The following is a 17,166-nucleotide window of genomic DNA, read 5'->3' on the forward strand; positions in this document are numbered from 1 at the left end:
AAATACCAACTCTAATTGAACCAGGAATGGATTCATGGAACCAGGTGGATTCATGGATCAAACACCTGTTGTGAATTTTTCCGTTCAGCTCCTTGTTAGAGAACAGCAAGTTGTGCAAAAAGTACTGAAACATTGAACAGTTGGACATGTGCATTCAAAAGTTTAGAGAAGGTCAAATGAAGTTCAGCTGGAAAGGTTATAGTGCATTTTAGCTCCATCCTGAAATTTCACCTGAAAGCCAAATAACACTAACTGTGTGTGTGTGTGTGTGTGTGTGTGTGTGTGTGTGTGTGTGTGTGTGTGTGTGTGTGTGTGTGTGTGTGTGTGTGTGTGTGTGTGTGTGTGTGTGTGTGTGTGTGTGTGTGTGTGTGTGTGGTAGGTAGGTGAGGGTTCAAACAGCTACAAAGTACAAGTGAAGTATATTTACTTTGTACTTGGTGTCATTCTACTACATTTCTCTACTTTTTACTCTTGTTCCTCCTCCGTCAGCTCCTTGTCAAACTGCCTCCACCTGTTGAGCCTCTTGTTGTTTGTGATGATGTCACCAGGAGCATCAAGCTGCTGCTGCATCACTTTCATGTCACCAGCCAGATATTGATCCTGTTTGACCTTTGACCCCACAGCCCAAGGTGCCTTGTGGAACTCCCACAATGCACCTGGGGCTGTGGGGTCAAAGGTCAAACCTGCTGCGCCTTCTAAAAGAGTTAAAGCGGTTCAGTCTCAACAACAAAGAGGCCGATACCACCACCAACACCAACAACACAACCACCACTACCAACACCACCAACAACACAACCACCAACACAACCATCACCACCACCAAAACAACCACCAACACCACCACCACAACCCCAACCACCCACCAACACCACCAACAACACAACCACCACTACCAACACCACCAACAACACAACCACCAACACAACCATCACCACCACCAAAACAACCACCAACACCACCACCACAACCCCAACCACCCACCAACACCACCAACAACACAACCACCACTACCAACACCACCAACAACACAACCACCAACACAACCATCACCACCACCAAAACAACCACCAACACCACCACCACAACCCCAACCACCCACCAACACCACCAACAACACAACCACCACTACCAACACCACCAACAACACAACCACCAACACAACCATCACCACCACCAAAACAACCACCAACACCACCACCACAACCCCAACCACCCACCACCACCACCAAAACAACCAACACAACCACCACCATCACCACCACCACAACCCCACCACCCCCACCACAACTACCCCAACCACCAACACCAACCCCAATCACCACCACCTGGTGACCAACCTCAGTGCATGATGGGAAAAAGTGTCCACACATGAAGTTGAGTCAAACATGAAACAGACACAGTGAGGGTGAGACGGTGCTCGGTCTCACCCCTGTTCTCCCTGCATCCAGATGTGGAGTCGTGGCGGCAGCGTCCTGATGCAGAAAGGCGGAGCCGGGGACGGCGCTCCACCCTCCGCCGCCTCCTTCTTCCCTGCGTCCGAAGGGGCCATGTTGCTTCCTGGAACCTTCAGCAACAAGGTGGCCCTCATCACCGGGGGAGGCACGGGGCTCGGCCGCGCCATGGCCGCGATGTTGTCCGGCCTCGGGGCCAAGTGCTTCATCGCCAGCAGGTGGAGGCTGCTCGCCGCTAACTGCTAGTAGATACATGGACAGACAGACAGGTGGAGAGAGAGAGACAGATGGATAGATAGAGAGACGGATGGAAGTACAGAGAGACAGATGGATGGAAAGATAGAGATGGACAGACAGACGGACGGACAGATGGGCGGACAGACATACAGATGGGCGGACAGACAGACAGATGGACAGACAGACAGATGGGCGGACAGACGGCAAACGGATGGACAGACAGAGACGGACAGATGGGCGGACAGACAGATGGACGGACAGACGGACAGACAGACAGACAGATGCTTTTTTTCGTCCAAAAACAGAAAAATAAAAGATAAAACAAACGTAAATGGAATCTCCCTCTGAGGTGAAGTTTCATGAAGTGTTTTCTTAAATTCTCAGCAAAGACTTTGATTGGAAGGTTTTTGCTGAAGGGGGCGGAGCCAACGCAGCAATGCTTCATACTGTATTTTTTTTTTAACGTCCGATGAGGCCCCGTTGCCAAGGAGACAAGCCGGACGCTACACAGAACAAGGCCCTCGCCCCTTGCTGCTGAGCGTGGCGGCGTTGCCATGGAAACACCACCCGCCGCTCCACCTCTCTGGGCGGGAATCGTCAATAAAGATGACGGAGGCAAATTCCATGAAAAAGTGAAAGATGAACTGACTCCTCCCCTTCCTGCTCCCCAGGAAGCTGGACGTTCTACAAAAAACTGCAGAAGAGATCAGCTGTGAGACAGGAAACAAGGTCTGTCTGAACCACAAACACTCTGTCTGTCTGTCTGTCTGTCTGTCTGTCTGTCTGTCTGTCGCTTGGTGCCCGGTCCAACGACCTGGAAATGTTTTACTCATTTACCAAAGCAGGGAAACTACCTTCCAGAAGGAACATGAAGAGGTCGGCCTGTGGGGGCAGCAGGGTGGGGCCACGTGGCGGCGGGGCCACGGGGCTGCAGGGCGGGGCCACGGGGCTGCAGGGCGGGGCCACAGGGCCACCGCATGGCTGCTTTTCCAAACCGGCTGGGGTGCAGTCGGTACGAGGACACGCCCTGTTTGGTTCCTTCCTTGTGGCTGTTTTTATTTACAGTTCGGCCTTCAGTTGTTGTTGGTTTGTTTTTATTTGTGTTGTATCATGACATCATCATGACATCATCATGACTCCTGTGTTTGTTGGTTTATTGTCGTCCAAGTGTAAGAAGTTCCAACTCGCTCTCTAGGTTCACGCGCTCCAGTGCAACGTCAGAGATCCTGTCGCTGTGGAAGCTTGTGTGGACCAGCTGGTGGAGCTAGGAGGCCTCCCTGACGTAGGTACACGGGGGTTAGCCTCACTGAAGGTGGAGGTCCAGGGTGTGGAGTAAACTGCTCCTGCAGGCTCCAGTAGATCTACAATCTGACCTGGTGGTGTAATTTGACCTGCAGGTGATAATCAACAACGCAGCAGGAAACTTCATCTCTCCGTCCGAGCGTCTCTCAGCCAACGCGTGGAACACCATCACCGACATCGTGCTCAATGGGACGGCCTACGTCACCCTGGAGGTGGGGAAGAGGCTGATCCAGGCCCAGAAAGGTAGCACTCCTGTCTCTCTCTCTCTCTCTCTCTCTCTCTCTCTCTCTCTCTCTCTCTCTCTCTCTCTCTCTCTCTCTCTCTGTCTCACCTCCTCTCACCTCTCTCTGTCTCACCCCCTCTCTTCTCTCTCTCTAGGAGCAGCCTTCCTGGCCATCACCACCATCTACGCTGAGTCTGGTTCTGGTTTCGTCGTTCCGAGCGCAGCAGCAAAGTCTGGAGTTGAGACGCTCTGCAAGTCAGTCTGCTGGCCGCTAGCGCCCCTACTATTAGCCGCTAGCGCCCCCTACGATTAGCCGCTAGCGCCCCCTACGATTAGCCACTAGCGCCCCCTACTGTTAGCCGCTAGGGCCCACTACTGTTAGCCGCTAGCTCCCCCTACTATGAGCCGCTAGCCTGCACATTGTTCTGTTAGCTGCTAGTGCTCCCTGCTGGTAGCCCTGCAAACTGCAGCTGAAGAGACCAATGGTCCAATCCCTCCTAAACTCACCTGAATCTCCCCTGGTTATCAATGAAGTGTCTTATCTAAAGTGTGTTAATCAATAAGGTGCCCCCTAGTGGCCACCGGTAGCCATGTCACTTCTGTTGTGACCGTTTGGAGTCAGGACTGAACATAGCAGTGATAAACAGGTGATACTGGGAGCCTGTGACTGTCTGATGGTGCGGTGGCCATCTTGTTTCAGGTCCCTGGCGGCTGAGTGGGGGCGGTATGGGCTGCGGTTCAACGTCATCCAGCCCGGACCAATCAAAACCAAGGTACCGCACTTTACCCACAATCCCTCACCCGTGCATATCATTATTATTATTGTTGTTATTATTATTCTCCTCTGCATTTTTCCGGCTAAAAGCAAAACTGAACCCACGGAGACAGTTGAGGTGTCGTTAGAACCGGGATGTCACAGAGATCTCGTGGTTCAAGTTTGATTCAAATCGATGCAAATTCCAAGCTGGAATTAGTGAAAGTTGACTGGAAGTAGCACAACCTTCGTACATTACCCACACGCCAAGGTTGTAAAACCTCCTGTCGGTCGGTGCAAACTATTACCCGGAAAATCATAAATAATCACAGAAAGTCATCCCCGCATCATTGGTGCCGACGCGGCAGCAAACAGCCAAACGTCACTGAGGGAGCAGCTCTACCTCCCCTGACAACACACTGAGTTGTAACCATGACAACTCACCTTTACCTCCAAACATGGAGTCTTGTAGAGACAGGAGGGTGGTGCTGTGTAGACGCATAGCGGTTGCTCCGTGAGACCGGCAACCGGGAGACCACAGACCGGGGGGAGCCCACGCTGCATTCAAGTAAATTCGGAAAATCGTGCTGCATTTCAGAGAACCCGGGAAACTGTAAAATGTACCTTACACCAATAAACTGCATCTTGTGTAGCTTGCAGATGTATTTATTATAATTATTGTTATTATTAATTTTGTTATTGTGGCACTCAGGCCACCACACACCACCTAAGTGGCTTGTGGTGGGCCCTCCAGCACAGAGACACAGACAACGGGGGGTTGAAAACACCAGTTTAATGTCGAGAGGAGGCTAGCTGGAACAAGCCAGGAGCAGTTTAATGTAGAGAGGAGGCTAGCTGGAACAAGCCAGGAGCAGTTTAATGTAGAGAGGGGGCTAGCTGGAACAAGCCAGGAGCAGTTTAATGTAGAGAGGAGGCTAGCTGGAACAAGCCAGGAGCAGTTTAATGTAGAGAGGAGGCTAGCTGGAACAAGCCAGGAGCAGTTTAATGTAGAGAGGAGGCTAGCTGGAACAAGCCAGGAGCAGTTTAATGTAGAGAGGGGGCTAGCTGGAACAAGCCAGGAGCAGTTTAATGTAGAGAGGAGGCTAGCTGGAACAAGCCAGGAGCAGTTTAATGTAGAGAGGGGGCTAGCTGGAACAAGCCAGGAGCAGTTTAATGTAGAGAGGAGGCTAGCTGGAACAAGCCAGGAGCAGTTTATTGTAGAGAGGAGGCTAGCTGGAACAAGCCAGGAGCAGTTTAATGTAGAGAGGGGGCTAGCTGGAACAAGCCAGGAGCAGTTTATTGTAGAGAGGGGGCTAGCTGGAACAAGCCAGGAGCAGTTTATTGTAGAGAGGAGGCTAGCTGGAACAAGCCAGGAGCAGTTTAATGTAGAGAGGGGGCTAGCTGGAACAAGCCAGGAGCAGTTTAATGTAGAGAGGAGGCTAGCTGGAACAAGCCAGGAGCAGTTTAATGTAGAGAGGAGGCTAGCTGGAACAAGCCAGGAGCAGTTTAATGTAGAGAGGAGGCTAGCTGGAACAAGCCAGGAGCAGTTTAATGTAGAGAGGAGGCTAGCTGGAACAAGCCAGGAGCAGTTTATTGTAGAGAGGAGGCTAGCTGGAACAAGCCAGGAGCAGTTTAATGTAGAGAGGGGGCTAGCTGGAACAAGCCAGGAGCAGTTTATTGTAGAGAGGGGGCTAGCTGGAACAAGCCAGGAGCAGTTTAATGTAGAGAGGAGGCTAGCTGGAACAAGCCAGGAGCAGTTTAATGTAGAGAGGGGGCTAGCTGGAACAAGCCAGGAGCAGTTTATTGTAGAGAGGAGGCTAGCTGGAACAAGCCAGGAGCAGTTTAATGTAGAGAGGAGGCTAGCTGGAACAAGCCAGGAGCAGTTTAATGTAGAGAGGGGGCTAGCTGGAACAAGCCAGGAGCAGTTTAATGTAGAGAGGGGGCTAGCTGGAACAAGCCAGGAGCAGTTTAATGTAGAGAGGGGGCTAGCTGGAACAAGCCAGGAGCAGTTTAATGTAGAGAGGAGGCTAGCTGGAACAAGCCAGGAGCAGTTTAATGTAGAGGGGAGGCTAGCTGGAACAAGCCAGGAGCAGTTTAATGTAGAGAGGAGGCTAGCTGGAACAAGCCAGGAGCAGTTTAATGTAGAGAGGGGGCTAGCTGGAACAAGCCAGGAGCAGTTTAATGTAGAGAGGAGGCTAGCTGGAACAAGCCAGGAGCAGTTTATTGTAGAGAGGAGGCTAGCTGGAACAAGCCAGGAGCAGTTTAATGTAGAGAGGGGGCTAGCTGGAACAAGCCAGGAGCAGTTTATTGTAGAGAGGGGGCTAGCTGGAACAAGCCAGGAGCAGTTTATTGTAGAGAGGAGGCTAGCTGGAACAAGCCAGGAGCAGTTTAATGTAGAGAGGAGGCTAGCTGGAACAAGCCAGGAGCAGTTTATTGTAGAGAGGAGGCTAGCTGGAACAAGCCAGGAGCAGTTTAATGTAGAGAGGGGGCTAGCTGGAACAAGCCAGGAGCAGTTTATTGTAGAGAGGGGGCTAGCTGGAACAAGCCAGGAGCAGTTTATTGTAGAGAGGAGGCTAGCTGGAACAAGCCAGGAGCAGTTTAATGTAGAGAGGAGGCTAGCTGGAACAAGCCAGGAGCAGTTTAATGTAGAGAGGGGGCTAGCTGGAACAAGCCAGGAGCAGTTTATTGTAGAGAGGAGGCTAGCTGGAACAAGCCAGGAGCAGTTTAATGTAGAGAGGAGGCTAGCTGGAACAAGCCAGGAGCAGTTTATTGTAGAGAGGAGGCTAGCTGGAACAAGCCAGGAGCAGTTTAATGTAGAGAGGAGGCTAGCTGGAACAAGCCAGGAGCAGTTTAATGTAGAGAGGAGGCTAGCTGGAACAAGCCAGGAGCAGTTTATTGTAGAGAGGAGGCTAGCTGGAACAAGCCAGGAGCAGTTTAATGTAGAGAGGAGGCTAGCTGGAACAAGCCAGGAGCAGTTTAATGTAGAGAGGGGGCTAGCTGGAACAAGCCAGGAGCAGTTTATTGTAGAGAGGGGGCTAGCTGGAACAAGCCAGGAGCAGTTTAATGTAGAGAGGAGGCTAGCTGGAACAAGCCAGGAGCAGTTTAATGTAGAGAGGGGGCTAGCTGGAACAAGCCAGGAGCAGTTTAATGTAGAGAGGAGGCTAGCTGGAACAAGCCAGGAGCAGTTTAATGTAGAGAGGGGGCTAGCTGGAACAAGCCAGGAGCAGTTTAATGTAGAGAGGAGGCTAGCTGGAACAAGCCAGGAGCAGTTTATTGTAGAGAGGAGGCTAGCTGGAACAAGCCAGGAGCAGTTTAATGTAGAGAGGGGGCTAGCTGGAACAAGCCAGGAGCAGTTTATTGTAGAGAGGGGGCTAGCTGGAACAAGCCAGGAGCAGTTTATTGTAGAGAGGAGGCTAGCTGGAACAAGCCAGGAGCAGTTTAATGTAGAGAGGGGGCTAGCTGGAACAAGCCAGGAGCAGTTTAATGTAGAGAGGAGGCTAGCTGGAACAAGCCAGGAGCAGTTTAATGTAGAGAGGAGGCTAGCTGGAACAAGCCAGGAGCAGTTTAATGTAGAGAGGAGGCTAGCTGGAACAAGCCAGGAGCAGTTTAATGTAGAGAGGAGGCTAGCTGGAACAAGCCAGGAGCAGTTTATTGTAGAGAGGAGGCTAGCTGGAACAAGCCAGGAGCAGTTTAATGTAGAGAGGGGGCTAGCTGGAACAAGCCAGGAGCAGTTTATTGTAGAGAGGGGGCTAGCTGGAACAAGCCAGGAGCAGTTTAATGTAGAGAGGAGGCTAGCTGGAACAAGCCAGGAGCAGTTTATTGTAGAGAGGAGGCTAGCTGGAACAAGCCAGGAGCAGTTTAATGTAGAGAGGAGGCTAGCTGGAACAAGCCAGGAGCAGTTTAATGTAGAGAGGAGGCTAGCTGGAACAAGCCAGGAGCAGTTTATTGTAGAGAGGAGGCTAGCTGGAACAAGCCAGGAGCAGTTTAATGTAGAGAGGAGGCTAGCTGGAACAAGCCAGGAGCAGTTTAATGTAGAGAGGAGGCTAGCTGGAACAAGCCAGGAGCAGTTTAATGTAGAGAGGAGGCTAGCTGGAACAAGCCAGGAGCAGTTTAATGTAGAGAGGAGGCTAGCTGGAACAAGCCAGGAGCAGTTTAATGTAGAGAGGAGGCTAGCTGGAACAAGCCAGGAGCAGTTTAATGTAGAGAGGAGGCTAGCTGGAACAAGCCAGGAGCAGTTTAATGTAGAGAGGAGGCTAGCTGGAACAAGCCAGGAGCAGTTTATAGTAGAGAGGAGGCTAGCTGGAACAAGCCAGGAGCAGTTTAATGTAGAGAGGAGGCTAGCTGGAACAAGCCAGGAGCAGTTTAATGTAGAGAGGAGGCTAGCTGGAACAAGCCAGGAGCAGTTTAATGTAGAGAGGAGGCTAGCTGGAACAAGCCAGGAGCAGTTTATAGTAGAGAGGAGGCTAGCTGGAACAAGCCAGGAGCAGTTTATTGTAGAGAGGAGGCTAGCTGGAACAAGCCAGGAGCAGTTTAATGTAGAGAGGAGGCTAGCTGGAACAAGCCAGGAGCAGTTTAATGTAGAGAGGAGGCTAGCTGGAACAAGCCAGGAGCAGTTTAATGTAGAGAGGAGGCTAGCTGGAACAAGCCAGGAGCAGTTTATTGTAGAGAGGAGGCTAGCTGGAACAAGCCAGGAGCAGTTTAATGTAGAGAGGAGGCTAGCTGGAACAAGCCAGGAGCAGTTTATAGTAGAGAGGAGGCTAGCTGGAACAAGCCAGGAGCAGTTTAATGTAGAGAGGAGGCTAGCTGGAACAAGCCAGGAGCAGTTTATTGTAGAGAGGAGGCTAGCTGGAACAAGCCAGGAGCAGTTTAATGTAGAGAGGAGGCTAGCTGGAACAAGCCAGGAGCAGTTTAATGTAGAGAGGAGGCTAGCTGGAACAAGCCAGGAGCAGTTTAATGTAGAGAGGAGGCTAGCTGGAACAAGCCAGGAGCAGTTTAATGTAGAGAGGAGGCTAGCTGGAACAAGCCAGGAGCAGTTTAATGTAGAGAGGAGGCTAGCTGGAACAAGCCAGGAGCAGTTTAATGTAGAGAGGAGGCTAGCTGGAACAAGCCAGGAGCAGTTTAATGTAGAGAGGAGGCTAGCTGGAACAAGCCAGGAGCAGTTTAATGTAGAGAGGGGGCTAGCTGGAACAAGCCAGGAGCAGTTTATTGTAGAGAGGAGGCTAGCTGGAACAAGCCAGGAGCAGTTTAATGTAGAGAGGAGGCTAGCTGGAACAAGCCAGGAGCAGTTTAATGTAGAGAGGGGGCTAGCTGGAACAAGCCAGGAGCAGATGGAACATGTCATGACACAGGCCCCTCCTGAAGGAGTGTGGACGGGCTTTTTAAACTGGATGCTCGTCAGCCGCCTCCACCCACCGGCTCCTAGGTGCTGTCTTAGTGGTGTGTGGTGTGGCCCCCAGGGGGCGTTCAGCCGCCTGGACCCCACCGGCTCCTTCGAGAAGCAGATGTTGGGTCGGATCCCGAGCGGTCGGCTGGGGACGCAGGTGGAGCTGGCCAACCTGGCAGCGTACCTGTGCAGCGACTACGCCAGCTGGGTGTCTGGAGCGGTACAGTTACAATACTGTTATTCCTTTACTATCTTATTATTATAGTACTTGATTGTTTTATTTATTACTTTGTTATTGTGTACATTGTATTTGATGACTATTTTATTCCCTTATGACTTTATTATTAATTGTATTCATGACTTTATGAACGTGATGTTGTAGGTGATCAGGATGGACGGAGGCGAGTACGTCTCCCTGGCCGGAGAGTTCAACAGCCTGAAGGCGGTGAGTCCCACCCCGGTGGCCACGCCCCCCGTGGCCACGCCCCCCGCTGCTTACTAAGCAGTCTGTGTAGCGACAGTTTGATATTCAGATGTTTTACCCAGAATGCTTTGCTGCTCCAGGGCAGCTCTGCGCAAAACACATTTAAAATGTTTCCATATGTCGGACACGTCCTCCAGCTTTTCAAAATAAAAGTTGTTTCAATGTTAAATGTTATTTTGTCGCTTAGAGCAGCTCAACTTCAACGATGAACTCAAATGTAATCAGGCTTCACTTTGCAGGTGAGAGCAGCGGAGTGGGACCTTCTAGAAGCTCTGATCCGCAAAACCAAGGGATCCTAGACATCAAGTACTACACACAGTACCACACACAGTACCTCAGTGCACTACACACAGTACCACACACACAGTACCTCAGTGCACTACACAGTACCACACACAGTACTACAAATCCCCCCCCAGATTGAGGGTTGTGTACTATTTGAAAAATACTTTGTGTAACGGAACGTTTCACAGAAACATTAATACTCAGTTTAATGTTTAATGTTCATTATTATTTTTTTAAATTAAACTTTGCTGTGAAGGGTCTGAAGATGAACACATGGATTCACATGGATTCACATGGATTCACATGGATCCTGATGCTCGTGTGTTAGATGTGTTCAATAAAGTTATTGTAGATTGAATCGTTTGACTTTGTTTTTGTTCTTGGATCGTTTTGTTCTTTAAGCACCAACTGAGCGCGGCTGTGGCGGACCCTGCCACCAACATTGCAAACAGCAAATAGAGCAGAACAGGCACAACACGAGTACACACAGAGTACACTGACAGTTATAAAATACCGGATCAATATTGTTTTAAATATGACAATTTTAAACAAAATAATGTGACAGATTACCACTTTAAACATATTAAAACATTGTGCTTCAATCCAACAAGGAAACAAGTTTATTTAAACTCACAGTATTACGTATTACTCAAAGTACTACAGTATCACAGTACTACAGTATTACTCACAGTACTACAGTATTACTCACAGTTCTACAGCATTACCCACAGTACTTCAGTATTACGTATTGCTCAAAGTACTACAGTATCACAGTACTACAGTATCACTTACAGTTCTACAGTATTACCCACAGTACTACAGTATTACTCACAGTACTACAGTATTACGTATTACTCAAAGTACTAGAGTATCACAGTACTACAGTATTACTCACAGTTCTACAGTATTACCCACAGTACTACAGTATTACGTATTACTCAAAGTACTACCGTATTACTCACAGTACTACCATATTACTCACAGTACTACCGTATTACTCACAGTTCTACAGTATTACTCACAGTTTTACAGTATTACTCACAGTACTATAGTATTACTCTTATAGTTTTCTGTATTGTTTTCTTCCCTCCTTCCTCAGAGAGTTTTCTGTTTGGACGATTCATCCCTATTTCTTTCTTTTGATTTTCTTATTCCCAACTTCAAAAACACGGGAATAAGAAAATATAAACTTCCTCTGTGTTATAACAGACGGACGATGGGTGGAGGGACGATGGGCTCCTCAGTGCGTGTTGATGCCTTGCTCGGGGGCGTGGCAGCGTGCCACCAGCTCGTGCACCAGCTTCCTCACGGTCTCCACTCGCATCTCGCTGATGTTCAGAACCTCCTCGTGGTTCAGCTTCTCCTCTCGACTGTAGTCCATACACACCTGCAGCGCGGATCAACATCTGCTCAGGACTCAGAATGGGAGCTCTCTTATACCTCAAACCACATATTTCAGAAATGATGGATTATTCATCGAAATGACCAAATGATAGTGATCAGTTTGTGAAACAATCAATATCGATCGATCGTTCGTCGATCGTGTATGGCGTGATAATGAAATGCTTTGAACCAAATGTATCTCTGATCCAAGCTCAGGCTGGTGGTACCGGCAGCGGCCACCAGGCGGAGGATCCAACCTTACCTTGTTGGTGATGAGCGACAGACCAAAAACTCTGATCCCACAATGCTTTGCGACGGTCACCTCCGGAACGGTGCTCATACCTGGAAGGGAACGGAACCCCCCACCCCGCAGCATTAGCGCAGGGCTCCAGGGAATGGAAGCCTCCACGCTGCGGTGTCGGCGCCTCGCTCACCGACAGAGTCGCTGCCCAGCACCTGCAGCATGCGGGCCTCGGCCACCGTCTCGAAGTTGGGTCCGCTCACCATGCAGTACACCCCCTCCCTGGTGAAGGTGGTGCAGCCCAACTCGCCGCTGATCTCCAGCGCCAGGCGTCGCAGCGCCGCGCTGTAGGCGTCCGACATGCAGGGGAACCGCACCCCGAAGCTGCGGGCGGGGCCGGTGGGGGTCAGTTCATCCGTCCGTTCGTCCTTCGGTCCCCCCCACCCCCCTCCCCCTCCCCCTCCTCCGCCCTACCGCTCGTCGTTGGGTCCGCTCAGCGGGTGCTGTCCGGCGAAGCCCGGCAGGTTGACGTGGTCCTTGATGATCATCATGTCTCCGACCTTGAAGTCGGGGCAGATTCCTCCGGAGGCGTTGGTCACCACCAGCGTGTGGACGCCCATCAGCTTGAAGATCCGCACCGGGAAGGTCACCTGCAACAGACGAGCTCCTCAAGTACCAGGATGTGCTCTCTCCAACACGGAGGAGGAGTCAGTCGGCCCAAGAACGAATGAAAGGGCAGAACCCCACCCGTGGGTCCCCGAGACGACCGCTGCCCCACCTTGCACAGCGAGTAGCCTTCGTAGAGGTGGAAGCGTCCCTGCATGAAGACGCACGGCTGCTCCTTCACCGTGCCGAACACCAGGCGGCCCTCGTGACCCTGAACTGGAAGAGAGGACGGGAAGTGACGGGGAGGACGTGACATCACAAACCAATAGAACTGTTGCAGGACCCCCATTGTCTTTGCTCTGATTTTATTATTTTTAATCTCTGCGTCTTTTTGGGCTAAAAGTATCTGGAACAGGAGAACCGCAGTACACACAAACACAGTTGAGGTCTCCTCAGAATCGGGATGTTTCAGACGTTTTTTCCTTGCAATCTGATCAATATCAATCAATATTTGGAGCAGAAATGAAACTCACAGAAATACCACAACGTTTTTGGTATTTCAGGGTAGGGCTGAGCGATAAAACGATCTTGATAATTTTCACGATAAAATCTTCCATGATAATGTTGTAAAATTTATGAGATTTATTTTCGATACAGTTCAATACAGAGTCCGCTCCTCTACCTCCAAAGAAACGACATGAACAGCCAATCGTACAACAGAAAAAGAACCATGTGACACCAACAGCCAATCGTACAGCAGAGAAACAACCACGTGACATGAACACAATCGTACAGCAGAATTGCCGGTGCTTCCTCCACTCTCCGGTCAGCAGTGCAGGAGGGGTGGAACAACATGCCCTCCTCCCGACCCAAGCTGGGCCACGCCCTCCTCCCGAGCCGGGACACGCCCTCCTCCTGACCCGAGCTGGGCCACGCCCTCCTCCCGAGCCGGGACACGCCCTCCTCCCGAGCCAGGCCACGCCCTCCTCCCGACCCGAGCCGGGCCACGCCCTCCTCTCGAGCCCAGCGCGGCTCCCGCGATAGGAGAGCGATTAAAGAAAGAATCAGTGATTTTCAGTGGAGTCTCGTCTGACACGGTCGAGTCTGTTTGATCCAAACCTCCCACATATCACACAACTACACACAACAAGGTTATAAAGTTATAACAATGACAAGGTTTGGTTTAAAGTGAAACTGCATTACACTACAGACAAGTCACCTAATAAACTGAATTTTACAATTGTACATTATCAACAGAAAAAATACAATGAAGTACTTATTAAAACTAATATTTATTTCTTATGTTTATAAAATAACATATATTTAATATTATTGTTATGTAAAGTAATTACAAAGTTTGTTTTTGTTATTGTTCCAGGTGCCGAAAAATAACTGAAAGTCGGCGTATTTAAGAATCCACGACAAGTTTATAAGGACGTAGAATGAAACAAAGAAGGGAATAATCCTCTTTCCAGAATAGAAGAAGATCCAAAAACCACAACCAACAATAATGAATGGATGCGTATTGATAATATTAAAAATGCAGATTTAAGTTGAGAAGATGAAAATGTTGATGAAACATGAAGTGATCAACAACAAGATGGAATGTTTGTAAACATGTTTCCATCAGTTGATGTTGTACAGGAGGTATTAGAGCAGCACGTTGATGACATCACCAGCAGAAGGAACAACCTGCAGTGTTACTGGGGATGAAACCAGTGAAGCTGAATGTTTCCCAAACAACAACGGGAACATTTCATACGTGTTGTCGTCCAAACTTTTATTCACACCCATCTACACTTGTATCAGGAAATATTGATCAAACTTTACAGACTCACCCAAAATTTAACCCCATCGTTGTAAAAGTCCAAAAATTAGATCTCGTGATACTTTGTACAGAATCCAGAGAACTGTAATACATATCTAACAGCACTTAACTGGACTCCTGTATTGCTGCCTGCAGATATATTTATTAATATTATTAATACTATTTGTACTATTATTATTATTATTACTATTATTATTATTATTACTATTGTTATTATTATTATTATTATTATTATTATTATTACTACTTTTCTTATTATTATTAATGCTATTATTATTATTATTATTATTATTATTATTATTATTATTACTATTGTTATTATTATTGTTAAGAGTACGCAAAACTCGTAAACAAGACCCTTTAAAAAGACGATCTTTGAAAAGACTGGGGAGTCCCCCTGGTAAAAGAGTGAATTTTCGATAGACTGAACTGACCGGTGCTGAGGGGGAAGTTGGGGATGTCCTGGTACCGGAAGCTCTGCCGGTTCTGCAACGGTTCCGCCAGGAGACCCAGACCAGAACCGCAGATCACAGCCACACGGGGGCGCAGTGAGGTGCGGCTCAGCAGCCACTCAGTGGTCTGCTGGTAGTCCTCAAAGGAACAGCAGCTGGAGGGGGAGACAGACAGACAGACAGACAGACAGACAGGACTTCATTGATCCATGTGAGCGTGGCAGCAGCTCAGTGGGAACAGGACGTAGAGAGGTTCATTACATTGACTATATGTACTACTACTTACCGTACTACGACTGTACTACCGTACTAAGAAGCGGTATCAGTGAGGTCAGAGGTCAGGCTCTGATGTTGTTACCGGGCACGTGCAGGGGGGTGGGGCCCCATGGTGCCTTTTCAGTGTGGATGAGCACGGAGGTGGTGTATTACATGTACATTGATGAGGAGCGTGTCCTCAGCACATGGCAGGCGTCCCGACGTGCACTCCGGTGTCTTACTCCGTTTCCTTATGGAACCAAGCAAAACACCTTGCGCGATGGCACCACTTTGTCACATTGTCACCTCCACCCCCATCGGGAGGGGGGTCCACCTCCACCTCCACCTCCACCTCCACCTCCAGGATTTGAGGTGGAAGGTTTTACATCAAAATGTTTCATTTCAGATTTCATTTTTAACTTTTTACAGAAATGCACCAATCCCTCACCAGCACACATTCCTTGTACTATATGAAAACGTCAATGAACAGATTCATATGAATTCATATTTCATATTTCCATCTACTAACATTTAATTACAGATATTTAAATCATATTTTACCAGCAGGTCGCTTTGCTGTGCATCGTCCAACCGCAGGAGAAATACAGAGCGAGCGAGCGAGAGAGAGAGAGAGACAGTCTGGCAGACAGACAGGGCAGCTCTGATTGGCTGAGGCGGGGGTGGAGGGTCTTATCTACACATCTGGTCAATAGTGTGGTTTCTGTCGACCTGTCTGTCTGTCGCTGACCTTTGACACCCCTCCTTCACTTCCTGACAGGCTGTATTGATTTGTCCTGATCAGATTCTACAGCCGCTGCCTTGCTCAATGGTAGAGCTGCAGGCCAGGTGTCCATGGGAACAAACTTTTATTTAGTAAAAAATAAGCTTAAAAATCTGTGTCTGTGTACTTTGTGTGTAGTGTGTGTGTGTGTGTGTGTGTGTGTGTGTGTACTGTGTGTGTAGTGTGTGTGTGTGTGTGTACTGTGTGTGTAGTGTGTGTGTGTGTGTGTGTGTGTGTGTAGGGTGTGTGTGTGTAGTGTGTGTGTGTGTGTGTACTGTGTGTGTAGTGTGTGTGTGTGTGTGTGTGTGTACTGTGTGTGTAGTGTGTGTGTGTGTGTGTGTGTGTGTGTAGGGTGTGTGTGTGTGTAGTGTGTGTGTGTGTGTGTATAGTGTGTGTGTGTGTGTAGGGTGTGTGTGTGTGTAGTGTGTGTGTGTGTAGTGTGTGTGTGTGTACTGTGTGTGTAGTGTGTGTGTGTGTGTGTAGGGTGTGTGTGTGTAGTGTGTGTGTGTGTGTGTATAGTGTGTGTGTGTAGTGTGTGTATAGTGTGTGTGTGTGTATATAGTTTGTATTGTGTGTGTATAGTGTGTAGTGTGAGTATAGTGTGTGGGTCGTATCTGTGTATAGCGTGTGTGTGTAGTGTGTGTGTGTGCTTTCACACAGGGTGCGTGTGATGCGTCTTGTGCAGTAGTGCATGCGTAGTAGTAGTAGTGTTTGTAGCTTGTGCATGTGTTTGTGCATGCTGCATGTCTCTTCTGCTTGCTGTGCTTTGCTTTCAACTACTGCCGCCGGCTAGCCCTCCTTGCGGGGGGCGAAAAGAGGAGCCGAGTGCGTAGCCTCCTCCTGCTGGTATACAGCCTCTCCACCACCAAGACCCATGCAGTGCCTCCCAGCGGCCACACACGGTAACTGGGACTATGCAGTCCCAGGCTAAACTGAGGGGATCGGGGAGCAGCAGTGGGCCCCATTGACGCGGTGCGCAGGCCCACCGGCAAGTGGACACGCCCCGGTGCCCGTCAACCACTATCCCAGCTATGGGTAAAATAGTGGGCAGATGGGGCTCCGCCATGGTAGGCAACCTATCTAGGAGAAGGTCACTCCGAACAAAAACCACAGGCGTTGCTCACGCCTGGCTCCGCACCGTATACCATCTGAAGGTGTGCAGCAAGGGCGGATGAAGGCTTTAAGCCTGAAATGGCCTGAGTATGGCTGCGAGGAGCTGCGCCCCACAGTCAATATTAATGCGCAATGTATAGCTTCCATGGAGACACAAGACACCGATAATCCTATACTTCCAGCGGCGGGAGTCCGCAGGAGCCACACAGCGGACGGTGGTGCTGGTCCTCCCTCGGGAGGGCACTATGACTACTGGACCCCAAACCCTCTCCTCCGGGGAGGGAGGGTTCAGTCCGACCACAGCCCACTGTACAATGCACTCTTGCGCTGTAGGAGGCCATGTATTATGGCAACCTACAATGCAAACACAGTGAGGGAAGAGGCGAGG

General features: G+C 49.4%; 2 protein-coding genes across 2 annotated transcripts in view; one reads left to right on the top strand and one right to left on the bottom strand.

The window, feature by feature from the left end:
• Nucleotides 1–10,477, top strand: part of decr1 (2,4-dienoyl CoA reductase 1, mitochondrial) — a 13,564-nt gene extending 3,087 nt beyond the window's left edge. Inside the window, exons 2-10 of the mRNA XM_080005529.1 lie at nucleotides 1,449–1,669; nucleotides 2,360–2,417; nucleotides 2,884–2,970; nucleotides 3,086–3,233; nucleotides 3,369–3,468; nucleotides 3,914–3,986; nucleotides 9,424–9,570; nucleotides 9,733–9,795; nucleotides 10,074–10,477. Coding sequence (XP_079861655.1) covers nucleotides 1,449–1,669; nucleotides 2,360–2,417; nucleotides 2,884–2,970; nucleotides 3,086–3,233; nucleotides 3,369–3,468; nucleotides 3,914–3,986; nucleotides 9,424–9,570; nucleotides 9,733–9,795; nucleotides 10,074–10,133 — 957 coding nt within the window. The 3' untranslated portion in view covers nucleotides 10,134–10,477. The remainder of the gene's footprint in view (nucleotides 1–1,448; nucleotides 1,670–2,359; nucleotides 2,418–2,883; nucleotides 2,971–3,085; nucleotides 3,234–3,368; nucleotides 3,469–3,913; nucleotides 3,987–9,423; nucleotides 9,571–9,732; nucleotides 9,796–10,073) is intronic.
• Nucleotides 10,478–11,359: 882 nt separating this feature from the next.
• Nucleotides 11,360–15,016, bottom strand: pnp4b (purine nucleoside phosphorylase 4b; the record flags this gene model as incomplete). The annotated part of the gene is made up of 7 exons (XM_080005734.1): nucleotides 11,360–11,506; nucleotides 11,765–11,844; nucleotides 11,937–12,127; nucleotides 12,218–12,393; nucleotides 12,522–12,625; nucleotides 14,612–14,784; nucleotides 14,988–15,016. The coding sequence occupies 7 exons, from the start codon at nucleotides 15,014–15,016 to the stop codon at nucleotides 11,360–11,362; spliced, it is 900 nt and encodes a 299-aa protein (XP_079861860.1).
• Between the last annotated feature and the right edge of the window lie 2,150 nt (nucleotides 15,017–17,166).

The sequence above is a fragment of the Zeus faber genome (genome assembly GCF_960531495.2).
Source record: "Zeus faber genome assembly, chromosome: 8".
In the NCBI taxonomy this organism is placed as follows: domain Eukaryota; kingdom Metazoa; phylum Chordata; class Actinopteri; order Zeiformes; family Zeidae; genus Zeus; species Zeus faber.